Source organism: Gigantopelta aegis, chromosome 1 (genome assembly GCF_016097555.1).
Source record: "Gigantopelta aegis isolate Gae_Host chromosome 1, Gae_host_genome, whole genome shotgun sequence".
Lineage (NCBI taxonomy): Eukaryota > Metazoa > Mollusca > Gastropoda > Neomphalida > Peltospiridae > Gigantopelta > Gigantopelta aegis.
In genome coordinates this window covers 28,018,203-28,044,914 of record NC_054699.1, presented here as the reverse complement: position 1 = coordinate 28,044,914, position 26,712 = coordinate 28,018,203, and the positions used below count along the sequence as shown (strand labels likewise).

General features: G+C 38.3%; 1 protein-coding gene across 2 annotated transcripts in view; it reads right to left on the bottom strand.

The window, feature by feature from the left end:
• Window positions 1-26,712, bottom strand: part of LOC121373274 (phospholipid scramblase 2-like) — a 51,249-nt gene that overhangs the window by 11,563 nt on the left and 12,974 nt on the right. The window contains exons 6-8 of one of the 2 annotated variants that reach the window (XM_041499798.1): window positions 25,948-26,112; window positions 11,748-11,909; window positions 6,972-8,250 (exon numbers count right to left, since the gene is read on the bottom strand). In XM_041499798.1, coding sequence (XP_041355732.1) covers window positions 8,200-8,250; window positions 11,748-11,909; window positions 25,948-26,112 — 378 coding nt within the window. In that variant the 3' untranslated portion in view covers window positions 6,972-8,199. Of the gene's footprint in view, window positions 1-6,971; window positions 8,251-11,747; window positions 11,910-25,947; window positions 26,113-26,712 lie in introns of those variants that run through there. The other variant, XM_041499808.1, reaches the window with a different exon arrangement.

Sequence of the window (26,712 nt, the reverse complement as noted above, 5' to 3'; positions counted from 1 at the left end):
TGTCAGAAAGGTGGTTTGTCATAAAGTTATTCCTTCAGAAGACTGTGCGAAGGGTATCCAAAATGATGATCTTAAACACGACTCATTATCTGTTGACAGAGCCCTTGGAGTGAACTGGTATGTTGAATCTGATTGCTTTTAGTTCATAATTACCGTAACAGGCTTTCAAGCAAGATTTTGTGAAAAATAAGGGCTTTTTTTTTAGGGCAAAATTCTTAAAAAATAAGGGCTATTTTTAGGAATTTTTTTTTTGACAAAAATAAGGACTGAAATTCAATAATCAATATAAAAGAAAAACATTCTGTACTCACCTCCAGGGAGAACATAAATACAAAAGCTAATTACCAACTCAGAAGATCATGCCAATGGTCATCAACAGCGATATTCAGCATATCAATACAACCAGATTAAAGTAATCTGATATGGTGCAAATCCATGCTGAATATGATGCTGCTAACCACCAAGATGTCTTCTGAGAAATACATTAATTCAACATATTCATTATCTGAAAGTATACTAAGGCTAGATTTAATTAATTCCAACACTTATTTTATGTTGCATTTATCAAAAAATATCAAAATTTGAAAATTTAGGATTTTCACCAAAAAATTAGGGCTTTTTAGGATTTTGAAGCTTTAATAAGGAATATTAGGGCTGCTGTCAAAAAATAAGGAAAATTAGGAAAATAAGGGCCCGCTTGCAAGCCTGCCTTAAGGATCAACTGTTAGAGTGACGAGAAGTTCTTGCCACAATAAACTCTATCTATGACCCCCTTGGTTTCATTGCTCCTGTTCTGTTGATGGGTAAGCAGATCCTTCCTCAGATGTGTAAGGATCAATCAGACTGGGATAGTCGTCTTTCGGGTGAGTTACGAATACAATGGGAAAGCTGGAGAACTCAACTATTGCTTCTTAAAGACAGACATTCCTAGATGCTTCAAGCCAGATGGGTTTGGAAAACTACAATGGGTTGAACTTCATCATTTTGCAGATTCAAGTACTTCAGGATACGGTAAGTGTTCATATCTGCGATTGGTTGATGACCAGGAAAACGTTCATTCTTCCTTCGTTATGGGTAAAGCTAGAGTTGCTCCTCTAAAAACAATTCCACAGCTTGAACTGACTGCATTTCTGCAATGTGAACATTATTACAACGACATTACTGAAACGTTCTGGTCTGACAGCAAAATTGTGCCAAGTTATATTGCGAATGAATCACGTGTTTGTTGTGAATCGTGTGCAAAAAATCAGAGAACATAGCGATCCTTCTCAGTGGAAGTATGTCATGGGTGAAGAGAATCCAGCAGATGATGCGTCACGTGGCATAAGTGTCACTGAATTTATGAATTTATGTGGCTTGTAAAAAGTGTTTGCAAGCAGAGATGCCAATCACCAACCCATTCTTGAAGTTTGTAGCTGCCATTAGTTCAATTGCCAGGTAACTCTCTAACTCTCTAAATACTTGGGGCAGTTACCAGTCCTTGCACCAAATGTTCTGTCATGAAGAAACTGAAATGTATGACCTGGGAATCAGAATATTCCAAACTGATGATTCTTTACCTCCTGTGATGGAAGAACAAAGAATCGACCATTGGTGAGGTGAGGTTTATGCTGCAAAGAAATATCCATGCTTGTCAAAAATGGTATTAGCTTTACTCTCCTTTTTTCATGGCCCACAGGTGGAATCTTCATTCAGCATTATGAATGATGTCATGGACTCAAAATCAGGCAAACTAAAAATTGAAACTTACAATTCTATTCAACATGTCAAGTATGCTTTGATGGCATCAGAAAAAAAATAGTGTGGAGTACTTCTGGAAAGCACATTGTTTGCATGAAAGGGTGGATTCAGAATTGCATACAAGCAATACAAAGAAGAGCTAGAATTGAAGAAGCATCTACAAAATGAAAAGAAGAAGGGTTTAGGTGTCCAAGGCAAATCCCGTCTAACCAAGCGAAAAGGAAAAGAACTATTCAGTAAGGCAGCGACAAAAGGCTCGACTTTCACATCAAAAAAACATTTTAAACATTACCTACCATAAACCGCTCAACGGTGATATACATCGACTATTTTTATGAATTTTAAATAATGTTTCTTGCAAATGATATACGCATGTATTTGTCTTGTAAAATATAATTCATGATATGAAGATGTACATGACAGCATGATGATTGGTTGGCTACACTACTTGTACCTGTACATTTTAAATGAATATCAACTAAAAGTGACTCATGGCTGTCATCACACATTTAGTTTGAATATGGATATAACAGAGGAGTAAGTATAAGATGGATTATCAGTAATTTGAGTTTCATTAATATTAACTTAGAATGAAAACCGACATCATATTGGATTCCTTTTATTTTCATAATTTGTATAACCAATTGGCTCAGAAGTACTCTGTGCATGGTCTATTTTGAATAATTTCCCATGGGGGTGGGCTTACAGCACCCCCCCCCCCCCCCCCCCCAAAAAAAAAAAAAAAAAAAAAAACCTGAAAAATCATCTCAACCCACATTAACATTGCTATGTTCGAGTAAAATAAGTTTTTTTAGTAGGGTGCACAATCATATTTGATGTATGTAGAGAGAGGGTCGGAAACGAAGATCGATCAGATACACATACCCACTGGCTAAAAACGACAATATAAAACATACAAAAATTACAAAACTTATATCAGTGGATTCCTAGAATGATAATCTTTCTACTTATAGGGTTTAATGGTATTCATTGAATAATTTCCATGCCATATTCACCGAAATCTTGTGCAATTTCGTCTAAAAAACCGCTTAGTTCCATCAAAAGTGAGTTTAGGCCGTGCCTACCGACCTTTAATGAATACAAATTATGGTCAACGGGCGTGTTAGAGACTATTAATAGACCAATGCAAATGCACTATGCGAAACAAAAATAGCGCGAAATTCAGAATGGCCAAATGTTTTATAATTTCATGATAATGTATAAATGTACTGTCAGTGGTTCTTTGCTAGATTTGATTATTATTATTCATATTATAAGCATGATAGTCAAACCGAAACCTGTTCTGCAAAATAAAAAAAAATAAAAAAAATAAACAAATAAATAAATAAATAAAAATATATCTACGATATAGTATTTATTTAATTATTTTCTAGGTTTTGTTTTGTTTAGTTGTTTTGTTTTTCGTTTTCTTTTCCAAGAGTGATGTGGAGGAATTATGAATATTACATTTTGGATGTTTTCAGGGTGTTTGCAAAGTTAATTCAGCATTACATCCTTTCCCCACATATTAATATCATTAAGCCTTATTAAGGGGTACGGACGTAGGTGACTCATGCTACGGTGTATATAAATAGCAGCTGGTTGAGGTTTTGTTTTTCTCGTTCCAATCAGTGCATCACAACTGATTAAAGGCTGTGGTATGTGCTTTCTTGTCTGTGGGAACGTGCATATAAAATATCCTTCTGCTTATGGAAACATGTATCAGGTTTCCTCTGATATATGAAATCCAATAGCCGACATCCATAAGCCGATGATTAATTAATCAATTTGCTCTAGTGTAGTCGTTAAACAAAAACAAACTTTAAATTTTAAACCACGTGCCCCAAAAGAATTAAATGTTTTATTATAGTCACAAAGACTTAATCTGACAAATATTTAGTCAAGAATATGGAATTTTAAAAAAAGGTCTCTTGTGAAACAAGTCTGGCAAATCATTCCAGGAATCGACCAATATGTTTTGACGTATAAATGTAAATTTGTTTACCCTCTCTCTCTCTATATATATATACATGAACAACGGCTATATATAGCGTTACGCGCATCGGTGTTCCATCAACTGGCACAAATCATACACCTATAACTGCAGAGCAGGACCCAAACGCCCGTGCTTTGTATTGGAAGTGCAACAAGGTTATGAAGTTGAGGTAGCCAGAATCTGTCCCCGCCTACCCCACCCCCAACTGAATAGGGAATGAGTACCTCCTCCTCCATTGCTGCAGTCTTCCTGTCTGTGTTAATCATCAATTGTAACCTATTATTCTGTTTTTGCTACTTGGAGTAGCTTAAAATGATTTTTTTTTTTATGAACACAAAGGTAAATTGATGAACATCTGGAACTAAACCTGGTGTCTTGAAAGTTAAAATTTTTAAATTACAGTTTGCAAAAAGAAAAATGAAGACATTAAAAATACAGTGATGAAACAGCAGGAGTGAAAGTCCTGCTGTTTCATCACTGTATTTTTAATGTCCTCACAACTTTGGTAATTCTCAAAATAATTATTTCCATAGGCATGAAACGCATTACTTCTCAACTGACGATTATATCACATACACATGTTCTCAGCAATTGTATTTTACATGAAGGACAGATGATGATAGCACCTGGGGATGGGGGGTTATAAAACTTGTAAATTTGATTTTTTAACTGGGGTGGCACCGTCTCTGCTCACCCCCCCCCCCCCCCCCCCATCTAATTTCAACACCTTTACAAGTACAAAACAAGAAAAGGAAGTCTCTCTGAAACTAAGGCCTGTGATGTTACTTGTATAAAATCATATGCATTGCAATAAAGCTGACTTAATATCACCGTATCATAACACCCATAATACAAATACACTTTGTGCTATATCACAAGGTTTAAATATTTATTTCTCAAATCTAATTTAATGTACATGGGAAGTTTAACATCAGTTTATGTAATAAAATTGTGTATTTTCTGTACAACTTGATAAACAAAGGTGTATATGTACATCTATAGACTATGTTGAAACAGTTATATGCGTAGACTAAATTGAAACAAAAGTACACGTGGACTATTTAAACAATAACTGCCAACACAAACACTAACTGAAAGTGACCACAATTCATGTACAGCTGCGTGTCTACAAAATACTAAATCATTCAGTGGAACTAGATTCGTAAACAAAGACACATTCCTAATAACAATAGGCCTAATGACACATCAGAACAATAGACCATGTTGAAACAGTTTTAAGTGTAGACTAAAATGAAACAAAAGTACTTGTAAACTATTTAAACAGCAAAAAGTTATTGCAATGGATTTTAACATATGTACAATATAGTACTACATTTAGAATGGAATTTTTTCTTGATGTTGAAAAATAATTAGATGCAACAAACGTTATAGTTTCGATTGTTCAAGTTACAGGAGCCAATTCCACAAATCATCGCAAGTTTATGTCTGCGACTAGCAGGTATATCAAGTATACATTTGCAAGTGTTTGGCGTCATTTTCATTACGGATGTCCTATAACAGTAATAAGAATTGTGGTGTTATCATAGAATTACGTTTACGTGCAAAACTAGGCTTACGATGTTTAGTGAAATTGGGTCCAGTTTCGGAAAACACCTATGATTATATGCTGCCGCAAATTGGAAGATATATCTTAAAACCAATTCCCATAACTGTTGACGTTTATAATAACGCAAAGAATATGTACAGTTTAACATCAACAAAAAAGTAGGAAAAACTAGGTATTTTGAAGGAAAAATAGGACAAAGACCAAAAGGTTGTGGAAAGTAGGATCGTTGTGCTACGTCTCGCCTCTTTTGTGCAAGATATGGACAAAACAATTACGAATAAGTGTATTCATTTCATTTCAACCTATTTTCATGCTTTTATCAAATAAAGGTTCAAGCACGCTGTCCTGGGCACATACCTCAGCTATATGTCCAGAACAATGGGTTAGTTGTTAGTTGGTAAGTGGTTAGTGAGAGAAGATGGTGTAGTGGCCTTACACCTACCCACTGAGCCCTTAAGAATTTGCTCTGGGTAGGAGCCGGTACCGGCTGCGAACCCTGTACCTACCAGCCTGTAATCCGACGGCTCAACCACTGCGCCACCAAGGCTCGTAATAAGTGTAGATGTGGGCATGTCTTTATAAGACAATCAGATCATGCAGTTCAAAATGGTCTGTTAAATAAATGTGCTACTTTTAGTCATGGGCGAGGCGATGGAATTATCTCAATGCTAGATCTCACACCTGTAGTGCGACACAATTCAGTGATAGATTACTACAGCAAGGTATGGTATGTACTGTCCTGCTCACAGGAATGTACACATAAAAGATATCTAAGGTGGTTTGTTTGTTGGTAGTAGTCTATGACTGATACAGAGCAGCAGATATTCCATGTGTTGACCAAGTATCGAAATACCAACAGCTGTTTAACATCTACTGAGATGTTCTGGAACAAAATAAATATATATAGATGTCGTGAACAGGTATTTTCAAGTCCTATTTTTGTTAGCCAAATGATTTTAGCTACACTGTGGAAACTGATGCAAACGGTTGCTGATTTCAGAGTGTAACCTCTTCAGTTCAATGTAGGTCTTGTAGATCTACATTTTGTAAAATTTAAGCCATCACTTGTGTGAAACATCTTTTCATGGTTCATGTAACAAGCTGCTGTTATAAAGTCTTATATCGAAATGTTCAGAATGATTTGTCACCAACATATTAACAATCACGGGAAACATCTTCAAATGTTCTACATTGATGTACAATGTCATGTTTTGCCTTTATGAGTCTGAGCGATACCTTTACAAGAGTCCGAGTGATGCCATATGAGTCTTGGGTAATGCCTTTATGAATCGGAGTGATGCCTTTATGAGAGTCCGAGTGATGCCTTATGAGTCTTGAGTAATGCATTTATGAGTCTGAGTGATGCCTTATGGGTCTTGAATGATGCCTTTGAGCCTGAGTGATGTCTTTATGAGTCTCAGTGATGCCTTTATGGGCTTTTTTCTGTCTTTATGAGTATGAGTGATGCCTTAATGAGTCTGTGTGATGCCTTTATAAGTCTGAATGATGCCTTTATGGGATTATTAGTGATGCCTTTATGAGAGTGAGAGATGCCTTTATGAGTCCGAGTGATGCCTTTATGAGAGTCTGAGAGATCTTATGAGTCTCGAGTGATGCCTTTATGAGTCCGAGTGATGCTTTTATGAGTGACGTCTTTATGAGTCCGAGTGATGCCTTATGAGTCTGAATGATGGCTTTGTGGGATTTTGTGATGCCTTTATGAGTCTGAGTGATGCCTTATGAGTCTCGAGTAATACTTTTATGAGTGATGCCTCGAGTCTTGAATGATGCCTTTATGAGTGTGAGTAATGCCTTTATGGGATTTTTTTTGATGCCTTTATGAGTATGAGTGATGCCTTAATGTGTGATGCCTTTGTGTCTTGAGTGATGGCTTTATGAGTCCGAGTGATGCCTTTATGAGTAAGTGATGTCTTCATGCCTTACGAGTCTGAATGATGGCTTTATGGGATTTTGTGATGCCTTTATGACAGTGAGTTATGCCCTTATGAGTGTGTGATGCCTTTATGATGTACAAAGTCATGTTTTGTCTTTATGAGTCTGAGTGATGCCTTTATGAGTCAGGGTGATGCCTTTATGAGAGTGAGTGATACTTTTACGAGAGTCCGGGTGATGACTTGATCAGTCTGAGTGATGCCTTTATGAGAGTCTGAGTGATGCCTTATGAGTCTTGAGTGATGCCTTTATGAGTCTTGAGTGATGCCTTATGAGTCTTGAATGATGCATTTGTCTTGAGTGATGCCTTTATGAGAGTGTAAGTGATGCCTTTATGGGATTTTTTTTTTTAATGAGTATGAGTGATGCCTTAATGAGTCCGTATGATGCCTTTATGGGATTTTAAAAAATGTTTTTATGAGTATGAATGCCTTTATGGGATTACGAGTGATGCCCTTATGAGTAAGTGATGTCTTTATGAGTCTGAATGATGCCTTTGTGAACTTCTGAGTGATACCTTTATGAGTCCGAGTGATGCCTTTATGGGATTTTGTGTGATGTCTTTATGAGTCTTGAGTGATGCCTTATGAGTCTGAATGATGGCTTTATGGGATTTTGTGATGCCTTTATGACAGTGAGTGATACCTTTATGAGTATGTTATGCCTTTATAAGAGTGAGTGATGCCTTTATGGGATTTTGTGTGATGCCTTTATGAGAGTCTGAAGAATGCTTTTATGAGTGTGTTATGCCTTTATGAGTCTATGTGATCCTTTTATGAGTCTGAGAGATGCCTTTATGGGATTATGAGTGATGCCTTTACAAGTCTTCAGTGATGCCTTTATGAGTCCAAGTGATGCCTTTATGAGTATGAGTGAGTGTGAGAGACTAGTCGGTGATAAGTGAAAAGAAACTGATCACTGTTACATGAAGCACTGCCAACGACTAGAAGAAGATTCTTTTAGTTTCCATTTCAATCTCATAGAACATGAAATCCTGGAAAAATAAACAGAATTTTTTTTAGTATTCATGCATTTCAATACCAATTTACTGTTTAAAGCAAATCTCAAAATAGCTCATATTCCTGCCATGAAAAAACACCTCACTGTCGGAAAAGCAGTGTTTCCTGTTACTCTGACATCGAACAATTATTGTCTCTGGTACCGAGTAAAGAGGATTACCCACCTTGCATGTAACAGAAACACAGCTCACGGCTTTAGTTGTTAACAATATACATTTCACATAACCACTAATACACACTACAGGAAGAAACCAGACAGCAGCCACTAGCTTTCAATTATATTCGCATTAAATATGTAGGTGCTGACGGGTTTCTTCATATAGTGTGCATATTAGTGGTTTATATGTTCACGAAATATTTGTAACAATCTGAATGTGAGCTTGATGTTCAGAGTGAATACATGTAACAATCTGACTGTGAACTTAATGTTAACTTAAATATATGTAACAATCTGACTGTGAACTTAATGTTAACTTAAATACATGTAACAATCTGACTGTGAACTTGATGTTCAGAGTAAATGTTTGTAATAGTCTGACTGTGATCTTGATGTTCAGAATAACTACATGTAATAATCTGGCTGTGAACGATGGTCAGAGATAAATACTTGTAACAATCTGACTGTGAACCAGATGTTCAGAGTAAATTAATATATATAACAATCTGCGGATAAATACATGTAATAATCTGACAGTGAACTCTATGTTCAGAGTAAATACATGTAATAATCTGACTGAAATTGATGTTCAGAGTAAATACATGTAACAATCTGACTGTGAACTTGCTGTTCAGAGAAAATACATGTAATAATCTGACTGAACTTGATGTTCAGAGTAAATACATGTAATAATCTGACTGAACTTGATGTTCAGAGTAAATACATGTAACAATCGGACTGTGAACTTGATGTTCAGAGTAAATTAATATATATAACAATCTGACAATGAACTTGATGTTCAGGGTAAATAGAGGTAATAATCTGACTGTGAACAATGTCCAGAGTGAATACAATTAACAATCTGACTGTGAACTTGATGTTCAGAGTAATTACTATATGAAACAATCTGATTGTGAACTTGATGTTCAGAGTAAATACAATTAATAACCTGACTGTGATCTTGATGTTCAGAGTAACTACATGTAATAATCTGGCTGTGAACGATGGTCAGAGATAAATACTTGTAACAATCTGACTGTGAACCAGATGTTCAGAGTAAATTAATATATATAACAATCTGCGGATAAATACATGTAATAATCTGACAGTGAACTCTATGTTCAGAGTAAATACATGTAATAATCTGACTGAAATTGATGTTCAGAGTAAATACATGTAACAATCTGACTGTGAACTTGCTGTTCAGAGTAAATATTTGTAATAATCTGACTGAACTTGATGTTCAGAGAAAATACATGTAATAATCTGACTGAACTTGATGTTCAGAGTAAATACATGTAACAATCGGACTGTGAACTTGATGTTCAGAGTAAATTAATATATATAACAATCTGACAATGAACTTGATGTTCAGGGTAAATAGAGGTAATAATCTGACTGTGAACAATGTCCAGAGTGAATACAATTAACAATCTGACTGTGAACTTGATGTTCAGAGTAATTACTATATGAAACAATCTGATTGTGAACTTGATGTTCAGAGTAAATACAATTAATAACCTGACTGTGATCTTGATGTTCAGAGTAACTACATGTAATAATCTGGCTGTGAACGATGGTCAGAGATAAATACTTGTAACAATCTGACTGTGAACCAGATGTTCAGAGTAAATTAATATATATAACAATCTGCGGATAAATACATGTAATAATCTGACAGTGAACTCTATGTTCAGAGTAAATACATGTAATAATCTGACTGAAATTGATGTTCAGAGTAAATACATGTAACAATCTGACTGTGAACTTGCTGTTCAGAGTAAATATTTGTAATAATCTGACTGAACTTGATGTTCAGAGAAAATACATGTAATAATCTGACTGAACTTGATGTTCAGAGTAAATACATGTAACAATCGGACTGTGAACTTGATGTTCAGAGTAAATTAATATATATAACAATCTGACAATGAACTTGATGTTCAGGGTAAATAGAGGTAATAATCTGACTGTGAACAATGTCCAGAGTGAATACAATTAACAATCTGACTGTGAACTTGATGTTCAGAGTAATTACTATATGAAACAATCTGATTGTGAACTTGATGTTCAGAGTAAATACAATTAATAACCTGACTGTGATCTTGATGTTCAGAGTAACTACATGTAATAATCTGGCTGTGAACGATGGTCAGAGATAAATACTTGTAACAATCTGACTGTGAACTAGATGTTCAGAGTAAATTAATATATATAACAATCTGACAATGAACTTGATATTCAGAGTAAATACATGTACATATAATAATCTGACAGTGAACTCTATGTCCAGAGTAAATACATGTAATAATCTGACAGTGAACTCTATGTTCAGAGTAAATAAATGTAATAATCTGACTGTGAACTTGATGTTCAGAGTAAATATTTGTAATAATCTGACTGAACTTGATGTTCAGAGAAAATACATGTAATAATCTGACTGAACTTGATGTTCAGAGTAAATACATGTAACAATCGGACTGAACTAGATGTTCAGAGTAAATTAATATATATATAACAATCTGACAATGAACTTGATGTTCATAGTAAATATAGGTAATAATCTGACTGTGAACTAGATGTTCAGAGTAAATTAATATATATAATAATCTGACAATCAACTTGATGTTCAGAATAAATACATGTAACAATCTGACTGTGAACTTGATGTTCAGAGTAAATACATGTAACAATCTGACTGTGAACTTCATATCCAGAGTAACTATATGTAATAATCTGACTGTGAACGATGTTCATAGTAAATACATGTAACAATCTGACTGTACTTGCATGATGTTCAGAGTAAATACAAGTGACAGCCTGACTGTGAACTTTATCTTCAGAGTAATTATATGTAACAATTTGACTGTGAATGATGTTCAGCATTAATACTTTCAACAATGTGACTGTGAACTATGTTCAGAGTAAATAAATGTAACAAACTGACTGAACTTGATGTTCAGAGTAAATTCTTGTAACAATCTGATTGTGAACTCAATGTTCAACTACTTGCATATTCAAATCTGCCCAGGACTTCAATATAAATAGTAAACATTTTGAGATAACTTAACCATTCACTTAATCCATTCTCTCTCTTTCTCTTTCATTTTCTTTTTTCTCTCTCTCCACTCTTTCTCCTTTTGTTCACTTCATTTGTCTTCGTTTACAAATATTAATTTATTAAATTTGTCATCTTGGCTGTATGTCGTTGTATTTGAAAAATGTAGGGACAGGCCTTAATATAGGCTTATGCCTCTTGGCCAATCCCAAAATCACACATTTGATGGTTAATAAATATTGTTTAAAACAACTTACTATTAGAAATACTGCTCCCAAGAGGACAGCCTTCATTTTGGCGTCTAGGCTGAGTTGGAAGCTGATACCGAAGTTGTCCGAGAGAGGGTTTACTTCCTTGGCCACGCCGTTGCACTCTTTTCCAATACACCCAACATCTCTATCATCCTCGACATCTATAACCTAGCAAAATATTAGTTTAGTCAAATTTAGCTATTCACATTTTCAGCTGGTCTTAGCTCAAATCAATTCCCATGCTTTAATCTTGCATGATAATGAGTCGGTATAGCAAATTTAGCTTTTATTAGATCAAACCCATTCCCATGCTTTAATCTGGCATGATAATGGGTCACTATAGCAAATTTAGCTCTTCAGTTTGAACTGATCTTGGATCAAATCCAGTCCCATGCTTTAATCTGGCATGATAATGAGTCAGTATAGCAAATCTAGCTGTTTAATTTCAGCTGGTCTTAGATCAAATGCATTCCCATGCTTTAATCTGGCGAAGGCAGGAGTCATACTGTCTGTCATGGGTCAGTTCAGAATCTGTGACGTATGTACTTCTTTAATGTTGGTTTTATATGTACCCCTTAATGTTTAAACATAACCAGTTTGGGACCCTGGGGTTATATGTTGAAGTGGGGTGTCAACAGTCCAAATTGCCTGGCATGCGCCATTTCAGACTGTGTTATATACATGTTTATTTTAAGCTAGTTTTATCTCATATCAAATATTTTAAAGTATAATCAACTTGCACTTATGGGTTAGGTACTGGGGATGTCAGGCAGGACCACATTGTCATAGACCAGACTGTTATTTACCTTTTCACTTAAAAGTTGGTTTTATCTCAAACCTCGAAGTATATAACCCAATTTGGGATCACATTTTTGGCATATGGGTCCTTGTACACTGCACTCTAAACATGTATTTTACATGTGGGCCTGGCCATGTTCAGGTTTGTAATGTGTAATATTTGGAACTGGTTTTGATTGTTTGTATGACCCATTTTGGAGGCCATATTGTTGGTCCACATATATGCAGGGTGTGGTCACGAGCAAAAATTACTGTGCATCTTATGCCACTAACTGAATGACCATATACTCATATATTGGTACATGTACCTTGTTTGTTCGAATTCAAGGCAATGGGCTCTTGGTCTATACAGCTTAGTTTGCATACATGTATATAGATCAATGTTTGAAACTGATCTGGTGCCATCAGTAGTTTTTGGATTTTCAATTCTGGTGTGTAAATAAATGTAAGGTAATACCAGTATGTTATTTTGGCTGCTAATTTTAAATGATACAAGATCAACATAGCTAGACTCAATTTGTTTTGATTTAATCAAATTAATTAGAATTTTGTATTCATATTCATAGAGAAAGACAGAATGAGGTGAGTAATGGGACACAGTTGATGCTTATGGAGGAAACGTTCCTGTTTAAAAGTCTTATCCGCCAATTCGACATACATGTTATCAACAGAAAGAAAGTCGAAAATTTCACATATATCTGTGTCTGTGCCAACTTGTACTCTTTACAAACTGTCAAGACAACGAGTAACAAATGTGGCAGATTGCAGATCGTTAATCCGGATAACCCATGTGCAAAAGTGCTTTCAAGCAGCATGTCAATTCTGGTCCCGGTAACACAAAGCACTCGTAACACTTACGTCGGACGTACGCCACACATTATGTATGGTGTACTTTGACATATGTGTTACAAGTGTGCTTTATGTTACCGGCATGTTATTTTGGATGCCAATTTTAAATGATATGAGATCAACATAGCTATACTCATTTTGTTTTGATTTAATCAAATTAATTAGAAATTGTGATTCATATTCATAGAGAGAGAAAGAAAGAGGCAAGTAATGGTGCACAGTTGGTGCTTATGGAGGAAACGTTCCTGTTTAAAAGTCTTATCCCATAATTCAAAATACAAGTTATCAACAGAAAGGAAGTCCACAATTTCACATATCTGTCTGTGCATTTTTGTCTGAGCCAACCTGTAGTAATTTACAAACTGTCAAGACAAAGAGTAACAACAGCGGCAGATCGCAGATCGTTATACATCCGTTTAACCCATCTGCAAAATCGCTTTCAAGCAGCATGTCGAACGGCAGCTAGTGCCCATGGACTTCATGGTTCCGTCTCATCAGAAACAGTGCAACGGTCTTTAAGAGCAGCAAATATCAGCTGCAGACATCCTCATATTGGACACGACAGCACCATCAGCGTCGCGTACAGTGGACCCAGCAACGTTTCAACTGGAGGAGATCATCTTGGCAACGGTTCTGTTCACTGAAGAAAGATGATTTCACTTATCAAATACGGATAGTAGGCTTCACATATGGCAGGGAAGGGGTAAGTATTTGCAGGCTGTTGTGTTCTTGGGTGCAACAGATGGGGTCTACATGTCATAGTGTACGTGTCAGAGTTGATGCTTTACGGGACCACGTCTTATCTATGTTTAGAGCTAATCAAAGATTGCAGTTTTTACAACATGACAATGCACGTCCCCACACAGCTGGGGGTCACAACTGCTTTCTTGGCAGAGCACAGCATCCAAGTACTGCCATGCCCATCCCGTTCACCCAACATGGCACCTATTTAGCACGTGTAAGATGAGACATGTAGGACATGTTCAGCATGGAATAGAGACACACTCTCTCCAACAATTGGAAGCTGCCTAGGTGCATGTCTGGAACAATCTGCCATGAGTGATTTCCCAGAGGATTGTTAATTCAACGAGGAGACGCTATACATTATGTATTGCCTCAAATTGGGGACATACGCATTACTAGTGTATAATAAAAACTGAAATTTAGTTTGAGTGACCTGACATTTTGAAGTTTGCCCCACCCCTCTGCCCTCCACAATCATATCAGTGTATTTTAGAAATCTTCATCTTATAACTGGTCTTTGCTGCTATGAATTTTGTTATAATTAATATTTAGGCCTACATTATATGAAATGTATTGAATTTCTATGTTATACTTATCTAGCATTATTTAATCTAAAATAGCATGGTGTGTTTTCTATGCGGGTCAGCATATAAAGGCTGCAGCCATTACCAATAATACAAGTGTTTACTGGGGTTTTTTGCCAAGGATTCTTTTTTTATCAGGGCCAACAACGTAACAGTTACAAGACCCTCTTTTTATTTTATTATAGTGGGGTTGCTTAATCAAAAAATCGATACCGATGTGAAGAAAGCACCAAATTTGGCACGCATGATGCTTAGGGGGTGCATACTGGATTTAGAAGGGGTGTCACGAAGTCGGGGGTACGGTGACCTTCAGACTCTAGGTCAAGGTCACATTTCATAATAACACTGTGATTTTCATGTTTGGCTAAATTTAAGCACTCTACTCTTCGTCAAATGTATCCAGATAAGGATATATCAATGTGGAATATATCTTAGGAATTGTGTTGTATTGACATTATTTTCAAGGTCACTGTCATAATTATAATTAGTGATTTTTGTAAACACATAGGATCATGGATATTTCTGTATTATATTCCCAGCCTAGTATCTAATATACTCTTGAGATGACCTTGGTAATGTAGGTCAAGGTCATGACCTAAAGTCGTTTGATTATTCAAAGTCATCAAAACAATGCCTGTGTACAAAATTAAAACAATTTATATCTGAAAATTATCACAACCTACATGTATATATATTTGCAAAAAAACAATCTGTCATGGTGCCATTATCAATCAATTATGGGTGTCATTGATGATGACTACAAAATTCTCAATAACATAGCTGCCAGTCAGTTTTTCACAATTAGATTTTACAAGTCAAGTACTTATGTTACACAAACCCCACCGCATTTACACATTGAAGTACACTTCAGCCCTGCCAATTTGCATTTGCAATGTTTGTGACACCAAGGTTGAGCTTTGCAACTGCATTTGACAATTTCTCTGCAGGCCGTTGCTGCTTCTGGCAAGAGGGTCCAAACTGGCATCCAAGAATCGTCATGTTTTGTCCAGCCATAACCCTGGGGACTAGGCTGATTTGGTTCTGACTGAAGACAATCGGTCCAGATGCTGTGCCCTGTTGACATGTTTCAGTAATGCAGCCTGGATTGGAGGTAGACTCTCCATTCTATGTGTTGATTTTACGCTGCTCTGGTTGGTGGCCTCATCATACAGAATGCATGTGAATCGTTCCAGTGAAGCAAATATTGCCATTTCCAATTCAATGATCTGAAATGGATGGTCAACCATGTGGCAGAATGACTCGGTGACACTTTGATATTACTCCCAGGCTTTCTTCTTCCCCTTTCTAAAGAATTGCGACGTAGTATCGGATCCTGTTATAGAGTGGAATACAGATAAGGCTCGACTCTTCATATTTCTAAGCTTCCTGCAGATACTGTTGATGGAATAGTATTAAAACCATTTTCCAGAACCAAATGCTACCCACAGTTCGACCTCAGGGTGACTTGATTTAAAAGTGAAGAATATTCCAACGAGTATGACGATGACATCTGTGTCAACTGTTCGTAAAAGGATCATATTGGCACCTTTCTTAAGAGCGTCACTAATATGGATACACATCCTTGAGTCTGCCTCTTCATGGTTACAGAGTCCCATGGGGTGCTGTAGCCAATTGAGGTAACTGATTCTACCTGGGTGATGTAGACCTATATTCCTGGTGGAAACTTGTGAAGAGCTGTTTTCTCAGTCAGGAGATTGAAGAGCTCTTCTTTGTTCTTTGAATCTCGCAAGAAATCTTTGAACTTTGAAGGCAGTTTCGATTGACCCTGAACCTTGGTTCTTGTTCCTTTTTCCTCTTTTTTCTCTAGTTGACTCCTTTAGGCTGCCAGACTGGTATCTGTCCCACACAATGTCGATCCTTTCACTATTGTCCATCTGATTTGTGATCCATGTGATGAAAATCTTTTCACAGTATTCACCATAAGCTGGAAGGAGATGATCTATAACAGCACCATAAAATATCTTGGCATCGAATGATGCTGGCCTTTCAGCCTGAGATTCTGTGTGAAGCAATATCAGTAGATCTGACTTTTTTCTTCGCAGTCGAAGCTTCCCATAGTCTGATAAGGATGGTGGCCATGGGTGGTTCTCATGTGAGAACAACTCCTCGTGATCAAGATCTCAGAACATGCTTGCAATATAAAGCTGACCAAAGAGAGTGTAGTCACTTTTAAGACTAGCCATCGTTTGCCTTGAGGATGCTTAAAAAGGGCAGAGTTCCTGTTGATTGGTTCATGGATTGACATTACTCTGTCAGTGATGACATCCATGACATATTTCTTGTACTGACTTTGACTGTTTCCCTTAATTCCTCTCACTGTTGCCACCATATCAGCATTTACCCAGTTGTGAGTGTCCAGAGTGCCCATTTTTTCATTGGCCTCACACAGAGTTATCTCCTGTGGCTTGAATGTTTCTTGAGTTGTGGGCCCTTTCTCATGGTGATCAACTGCCAGTACGTCATCGTTGATGAACTGACTCTAGAACTCAACTCAGCAGCATCGCTTGCTCTGGCCCAGCAATCATCCACTGTCGAAAGGCCACTTGATTCTCCATGAGTCCAATAGCTCCACCAGGTGTTTTCACAATCTTATTGTTCTGTTCGTGTGCCTGATCTATTGGTATGCAGGAAAATTTGCGCTGTGTCTTTTGAATAACTCAGAAATGTTTGAAGTCCTCTTCAACCTTTTGTGGTAGTGCTTTCATATCTCGTATGTGTATTGATATCCGTCCTGCATAATTTTGATGATCTAATGCAAAATACCAAGGAGCTAGAGGCTCTAGTGTTTCAACATATAGTTCAAAGTCACCAGTGCGTTGTGATCTGATTAAAATCATGACCAGGATCTCAAACTCAAGAATAATGTCCCAATATTGGAAGGTCAGACTCTTGTTTATCATGGATTGTCGCCATGTTTCATATCCCATACTGCTGTCTGGTCTTTTTTTATCATCTCCAGCCATGCATTATTCTGAAGCTTTGCCAAAGATACTGCTGTCACCTGATGGGCGTGTCTTGTCCTGGTAAGGTGAGAAATTAATCTGCAATGCCAGAGGTAGCAACACTAGCTTCATTGAGTGCTGTTGTCCAACCAGATGCTTGTAGAAAGTCACCGATTGTGTTCCAAAATGACATTTCTATGTGAATCCCTCTGAGCATTAATATGTGCATCTGCTCTCCATATATATCTGGCCATTTCCACTGGACGTATTTGGCAAGTGTAATGAGAGGTTGGTCAAATGTTGACACAGATATCTGTCATGGATTTAGGTAGGTAGTGATATCTCCTTGGATGTCCATGCCATACTTTATCATGGCAACTGAAGCAGCCTTCTCATAAAACAATGGAAGTAAAGCACCCACAGCTGGTGGATCAGACGATTCTGGCTGATTAGAAGCATGACATGCAGCCCAGGCAATTCGATCACGTTTGCCAAGTTTTTCCTTTTCTAGGAGTTTAAAAGCTTTTAAGATCCAAGCCTTTTCGATGGCTTTAGCTTCTTCAAGTTTTCCATCTACTTTTGTGAGATTTGTAGGAGGTACAGCCATTCAAAACTTCTGTGGACTTACAAATATAGCCAGAAATGACAAGCCAACTGTTTAGAGGGTGTTGCACAAATCATTTTTAGGCATCTTTTTAAACTTGGCTCCTGGACTATTACATGCAGGTGCAAACTGTATTACATTCCTTTTTCATGACCTTAACCAAAATGATGTAGGTCATTCGTGTGATCTAACTATAACTTATGTTGAATAGTAAACAGATTAAGTTGAAATGAACGATTATAGTAAATCAGAAAGATAAATACATAATATATTCGATATTTTCAGTATTGTGATCTTGACCTTGATTTTGAAGGTCATCCAGACCTCCCGATTTCGTGGTCGATTTCGATTTCGTCAAAAAATGCAATTAAACAACTCCACTATTAATACACTTTAACCTTTTCATCCGTAAGCCTGGTTTCGATACACGTTGGCGACCAACACAGATAGATACAGGCTAAACAAAATGTATGGTTCCTGTCGATCTGCGTCTGTAGCAGACCTGCGTCATATTTTATGGAAACCAGACTTTATATTTAATTAATGTTCAAACAAAGTATCCTATATGGGCTGTTTGTCAAGTACAGTAGGTCAATAGCTGTTAGTGTTTAGTGAGAGAGAAGTCTGTGTAGTTGTTGTAGTAGGCCTACACCATGTTAAGCCAGTAAAACTGAATCAGCTAGACTGGGAGCTGGTACCAGGACATGAACCCGCTACCTATCAGCATTAAGTGTGATGCATAAAACGTACTTCACCAACGAAGACCATATTGTATATAGACATTAATTACAATTATACCCTTGTCATTCTGTAGGAGGTGATGCCACTGAAGGTGTTTAGGTCAGTTTATTATTGAAATTGATAGAAATTGCGGAGGGGGGGGGGGGGGGGGGGGGGTTGATTACGGTTTGGAGTTATGTGGTCCCTGGATTACAGTTTTAAAGTTGTTCATGCTATGAATTTGTGTTGCATGGTTGGTTTTATTATTTATATTATTTCTTGTTAAGAGTTTAATCAGTTTGGATTACAGAATACTCTTAATGCATTTGATTAAAATAGCTATACATTTACCCACAGTACCTTAACAATAATAGTGAAAAAAAGTAACATGCCCAGGTCAGAATTTAGTACTCTCACCCTGAATAGTTTCAGGTCATGACATTGCATTCAAAAATGCATAGAAACCTTCTGCAGCTTTCCATGTCAGGTATACAGTACCTCATAAATGGGTTTTGGAGCTTGGACTAAAATGTTTAATCGCGAAGTTATCTTAGTGTTTCATTGTGAGGTTATCTTTGTGTTTCATGGTGAGGTTAACTTAGTGTTTCATGGTGAGGTTATCTTTGTGTTTCATCGTGAGGTTAACTTAGTGTTTCATTGTGAGGTGATCTTTGTTTCATCGTGAGGTTAACTTAGTGTTTCATTGTGAGGTTATCTTAGTGTTTCATCATGAGCTTATCTTATTATTTTATTGAGTACTCTTCTTAGTGGGTTTTTGTATTTAAATCTTGTTTTATCAAGTGGTCAAAGTTAATATTTCATCGAGTGGTCATCTTAGTGTTTCATTAAGTGATAATCTTAGTATTTTATTGAGTGGTCATCTTAGTATTTTATCAAGTGGTCATCTTAGTACTTCCTCGAGTGGTCATCTTAGTATTTCATCTTCGTGTTTTATCAAGTGGTCATCTTAGTATTTAATTAGTGGTCATATTAGTGTCCTATAATGGTCATCTTAGTGTTTTATAATGGTCATCTTAGTGTTTTATAGAGGTCATCTTAGTCTTTCATCGAGTGGTCATCTTAGTATTTTATAGTGGTCATCTTAGTATTTTATAGAGTGGTCATCTTAGTATTTCATCGAGTGGTCATCTTAGTATTTGAAGTGGTCATCTTAATAAGTTAATATTTCATCGAGTGGTCATCTTAGTGTTTCATTAAGTGATAATCTTAGTATTTTATTGAGTGGTCATCTTAGTATTTTATCAAGTGGTCATCTTAGTACTTCCTCGAGTGGTCATCTTAGTATTTCATCTTCGTGTTTTATCAAGTGGTCATCTTAGTATTTAATTAGTGGTCATATTAGTGTCCTATAATGGTCATCTTAGTGTTTTATAATGGTCATCTTAGTGTTTTATAGAGGTCATCTTAGTCTTTCATCGAGTGGTCATCTTAGTATTTTATAGTGGTCATCTTAGTATTTTATAGTGGTCATCTCAGTATTTTATAGAGTGGTCATCTTAGTATTTCATCGAGTGGTAATCTTAGTATTTTATAGTGGTCATCTCAGTATTTTATAGTGGTCATCTCAGTATTTTATAGAGTGGTCATCTTAGTATTTCATCGAGTGGTCATCTTAGTATTTCGAGTGGTCATTTTAGTATTTCGAGTGGTCATCTTGGTATTTCATAGTGGTCATCTTAGTATTTCATTGAGTGGTCATCTTAGTATTTCAAAGAATGGTCATCTTAGTATTTTATAGTTGTCATCTCAGTATTTTATAGAGTGGTCATCTTAGTATATGATCGAGTGGTCATCTTAGTATTTCGAGTGGTCATTTTAGTATTTCGAGTGGTCATCTTGGTATTTCATAGTGGTCATCTTAGTATTTCATTGAGTGGTCATCTTAGTATTTCAAAGAATGGTCATCTTAGTGTTCTATAGATTGGTCATATTAGTATTTTATCGAGTGGTCATCTTAGTATTTCATCAAGTGGTCATTCTAGTATTTCATCGAGAGGTCATCTTAGTAGTTCATCAAGTGGTCATCTTAGTACTTCATCGAGTGGTCATCTTAGTGTTTTATCAAGTAGTAATCTTAGTATTTAATAGTGGTCATCTTAGTATTTCATCTAATGGTCATCCATGTGTTGTATCGATTGCATCGTTACAGTTGTTGATTTCACCATTCTGTCGATTACAACTTCTTGGTGCTGGCTTCACTTTTTTTTAAATTACAACTGTTCCATTTATGTCATAATACTTCCTTGTGTATTATTAGACTACATGTATATGGGAATAAAATGTAACGGACTGTGAAATTTTGAAGCCTAGAATGACCAACATGTTTTTGTTAGTATCACATTTCCATACACCCCAATATTTCATTGTATTTTCTTCGACATTTTTTGGTTGACTGTGTATTGATAGTAATTAGAGACTTGAAAAGTCAACTAATGCACAGCGATATACGATGGTTATATGATACCATCAATTCACCATTTTGTAGATAGTTCTTATAATTATAATTTACTGCAATTTATTTTTTTATGATGACGTCACTCCTTCTGGCAGCTGATATTTATTAAGTCACGAAAAGGAAGGAAGGAAATGTTTTATTTAACGACACACTCAATACATTTTATTTTCGGTTATATGGCGTCAGACTTATGGTTAAGGACCACACAGATATGGAGAGAGGAAACCCGCTGCCGCCACTACTCTTTCCGATTAGCTGTAAGGGATCTTTTATATGCACCATCCCACAGACAGGATAGTACCATTTATATACCAGTTGTGGTGCACTGGCTGGGACAAGAAATAGCCCAATGGGCGCACCGATGGGGATTGATCCCACACCGACCACGCATCTGGCGGGCACTTTACAAGTGGGCTACATCCTGCCCCTTCACGAGAAGGAACGCATGCAATCTTACATATTATATGACACATCATCTACCATCTTGCTTACTGAATGCATGCAATCTTACATATTATATGACACATCATCTACCATCTTGCTTACTGAATGCATGCAATCTTACATATTATATGACACATCATCTACCATCTTGCTTACTGAATGCATGCAATCTTACATATTATATGACACATCATCTACCATCTTGCTTACTAAATGCATGCAATCTTACATATTATATGACACATCATCTACCATCTTGCTTACTGAATGCAAGCAATCTTACATATTATATGACACATCATCTACCATCTTGCTTACTGAATGATGTATGTAACCAACAGCCGACTGCCTCCTAAAGGATTAGAGGAAAGGGCGTATAATACTGTCCAGGGACACACCTATAGCACCTTTCTACCAGTTGATTAACTTAAGGTAGAATAAATAGAGATTATTATATGAGCTTGTGTGTCGTACTGATTTTACGAAACAATTAAATGTCGAGATTTTTATATTGTCCGAGTGACAGCGAGGCTAATATACATAAATCCCAGGCATTTTGCCCATTGGCCAATTCCCAACCAGCATTATAATTGGGAATAAATATTGTTTAGACTATACATAAATCCCGACACAAGTTTTATTAAATCAGTATGACACACAAGTGTGTAATAATTTCTTTAATATCCATATTATTATTGTTATAGTTTGAAACACAACTAGAAGAAGACGACGAAATGACATCATATTTCACATGCAAAGCCTGAGCTACCACAGGGAAAGCAACGGCCGTACTCTGTATTTATCGTTTCTGTGGCATCCACATGGGCCCTGTGATGTTGAACAAGCTTTACCCTGTATTTATCGTGTCTGCAGAACCCACACGGATATGCGGTGCCTGTGATGTTGAACAAGCTTTACCCTGTATTTATCGTGTCTGCAGAACCCACACGGACATGCGGTGCCCGTGATGTTGAACAAGCTTTACCCTGTATTTATCGTGTCTGCAGAACCCACACGGATATGCGGTGCCCGTGATGTTGAACAAGCCTAACCCTGTATTTATCGTGTCTGCAGAACCCACACGGACATGCAGTCCCTGTGATGTTGAACAAGCCTTACCCTGTATTTATCGTGTCCGCAGAACCCACACGGACACCGCCATATTGAACAAGCCTTACCCTGTATTTATCGTGTCCACAGAATCCACACAGACACACGGACCCCGTGATGTTGAACAAGCCTTACACGTCCACGTGATGTTGAACCTTACCCTGTATTTATCGTGTCCACAGAATCCACACGGACATGCGGTGCCCGTGATGTTGAACAAGCCTTACCCTGTATTTATCGTGTCCACAGGATCCACACGGACACGCGGGCCCCGTGATGTTGAACAAGCCTTACCCTGTATTTATCGTGTCTGCAGAACCCACACGGACACCGCCATATTGAACAAGCCTTACTCTGTATTTATCGTGTTCACAGAATCCACACAGACACACGGACCCCGTGATGTTGAACGAGCCTTACCCTGTATTTATCGTGTCCACAGAATCCACACGGACACGCGGGCCCCATGATATTGAACAAGCCTTACCCTGTATTTATCGTGTCCACAGAATCTACACGGACCCCGTGATGTTGAACAAGCCTTACCCTGTATTTATCGTGTCCACAGAACCCACACAGACACGCGGGCCCCATGATGTTGAACAAGCCTTACCCTGTATTTATCGTGTCTGCAGAACCCACACGGACACCGCCATATTGAACAAGCCTTACCCTGTATTTATCGTGTCCACAGAATCCACATGGACACGTGGGCCCCGTGATGTTGAACAAGCCTTACCCTGTATTTATCGTGTCCACAGAATCCACACGGACACGCGGGCCCCATGATATTGAACAAGCCTTACCCTGTATTTATCGTGTCCACAGAACCCACACGGACACGCGGGCCCCATGATATTGAACAAGCCTTACCCTGTATTTATCGTGTCCACAGAATCCACACAGACACAAGGACCCCGTGATGTTGAACGAGCCTTACCCTGTATTTATCGTGTCCACAGAATCCACACGGACACGTGGGCCCCCGTGATGTTGAACAAGCCTTACCCTGTATTTATTGTGTCCACAGAACCCACACGGACACACGGTCCCCGTGATGTTGAACAAGCCTTACCCTGTATTTATCGTGTCCACAGAATCCACATGGACACGTGGGCCCCGTGATGTTGAACAAGCCTTACCCTGTATTTATCGTGTCCACAGAATCCACACGGACACGCGGGCCCCATGATATTGAACAAGCCTTACCCTGTATTTATCGTGTCCACAGAACCCACACGGACACGCGGGCCCCATGATATTGAACAAGCCTTACCCTGTATTTATCGTATCTGCAGAACCCACATGGACACGCGGGCCCCGTGATGTTGAACAAGCCTTACCCTGTATTTATCGTGTCCGCAGAACCCACACGGACACCGCCATATTGAACAAGCCTTACACTGTATTTATCGTGTCCACAGAATCCACACAGACACACGGACCCCGTGATGTTGAACGAGCCTTACCCTGTATTTATCGTGTCCACAGAATCCACACGTACACGCGGGCCCCGTGATGTTGAACAAGCCTTACCCTGTATTTATCGTGTCTGCAGAACCCACACGGACACCGCCATATTGAACAAGCCTTACCCTGTATTTATCGTGTCCACAGAATCCACACTGACACCGCCATATTGAACAAGCCTTACTCTGTATTTATCGTGTTCACAGAATCCACACAGACACACGGACCCCGTGATGCTGAACGAGCCATACTCTGTATTTATCGTGTCCACAGAATCCACACGGACCCTGTGATGTCGAACGAGCCGTACCCTGTATTTATCATGTCCACAGAATCCACACGAACACGTAGGCCCCGTGATGTTGAACAAGCCTTACCCTGTATTTATCGTGTCTGCAGAACCCACACGGACATGCGGTGCCCGTGATGTTGAACAAGCCTTACCCTGTATTTATCGTGTCCACAGAATCCACGTGGACACGCGGGCCCCGTGATGTTGAACAAGCCTTACCCTGTATTTATTGTGTCTGCAGAACCCACACGGACACCGCCATATTGAACAAGCCTTACTCTGTATTTATCGTGTCCACAGAATCCACACAGACACACGGACCCCGTGATGTTGAACGAGCCTTACCCTGTATTTATCGTGTCCACAGAATCCACACGGACACGTGGGCCCCCGTGATGTTGAACGAGCCTTACCCTGTATTTATCGTGTCCACAGAACCCACACAGACACGCGGGCCCCATGATGTTGAACAAGCCTTACCCTGTATTTATCGTGTCCACAGAATCCACACAGACACAAGGACCCCGTGATGTTGAACGAGCCTTACCCTGTATTTATCGTGTCCACAGAATCCACACGGACACGTGGGCCCCCGTGATGTTGAACAAGCCTTACCCTGTATTTATCGTGTCCACAGAATCCACACAGACACGCGGGCCCCGTGATGTTGAACAAGCCTTACTCTGTATTTATCGTGTCCACAGAATCCACACAGACACGCGGGCCCCGTGATGTTGAACAAGCCTTACTCTGTATTTATCGTGTCCACAGAATCCACACAGACACAAGGACCCCGTGATGTTGAACGAGCCTTACCCTGTATTTATCGTGTCCACAGAATCCACACGGACACGTGGGCCCCCGTGATGTTGAACAAGCCTTACCCTGTATTTATCGTGTCCACAGAATCCACACGGACACACAGGCCCTGTGATGTTGAACAAGCCTTACCCTGTATTTATCGTGTCCACAGAACCCACACGGACAAGCGGGCCCCGTGATGTTGAACAAGCCTTACTCTGTATTTATCGTGTCCACAGAACCCACACGGACAAGCGGGCCCCGTGATGTTGAACAAGCCTTACCCTGTATTTATCGTGTCCACAGAACCCACACGGACAAGCGGGCCCCGTGATGTTGAACAAGCCTTACCCTGTATTTATCGTGTCCACAGAACCCACACGGACACACAGGCCCTGTGATGTACAAGAGGGTTTTCTTACTGCTATCCTGGACCAGGAAGCGTGGGTGGCATGTGGTCCATGTCTGCTTCACATAGCCAATAACTTTGCCTGGGGGAGATTCCACTGTCATTTTCTGCAAACAGAGGAATATTTGGTTAACATTAGCACCAGAGCTCGCTATACCCTGAATACTCTGATGGTAAGAGAGCTAGCCAGACATTTAGATGGTTATTATAGTCCTCTTACAGTCAGAGACCAAGCTATATGCTTGAAATGCTCTTACAACAAGCGCATTCCATCGCAAAAACACAAAATGAAACTAATCCATGTTGTACATGTAACCTCGAGTCGTATGACACAGCTCTTGGAAAGTGGAATCACAGAGTGGGTGATGCTATGTCATGATATAAGTTGGCAAGCTTGGAATACTGCTGTCGGAGTTAGACGAAGCTTAGCTGAATGTGGGTGCTGTCGGGTTTCTTTGAGGTAGTGTGTGTATTACAGTGACTAATATTTGGATTTTTTTTTATCAAGGAACTCGAAAATGACCAACATAAAGGTACATGTATTTGACGTCAAACAAGATTTGTGTGGTACATGTATTAGACTATACTGTTTGGTGGGCAGATATTGCGAAAAAATTACACAGCTTAAAAATTGGTCTCTGACTGTAAGAGGGCTAATAACCATCCAAATGTCTGTCTAGCTCTCTTACTGTCAGAGTACTCGGGCT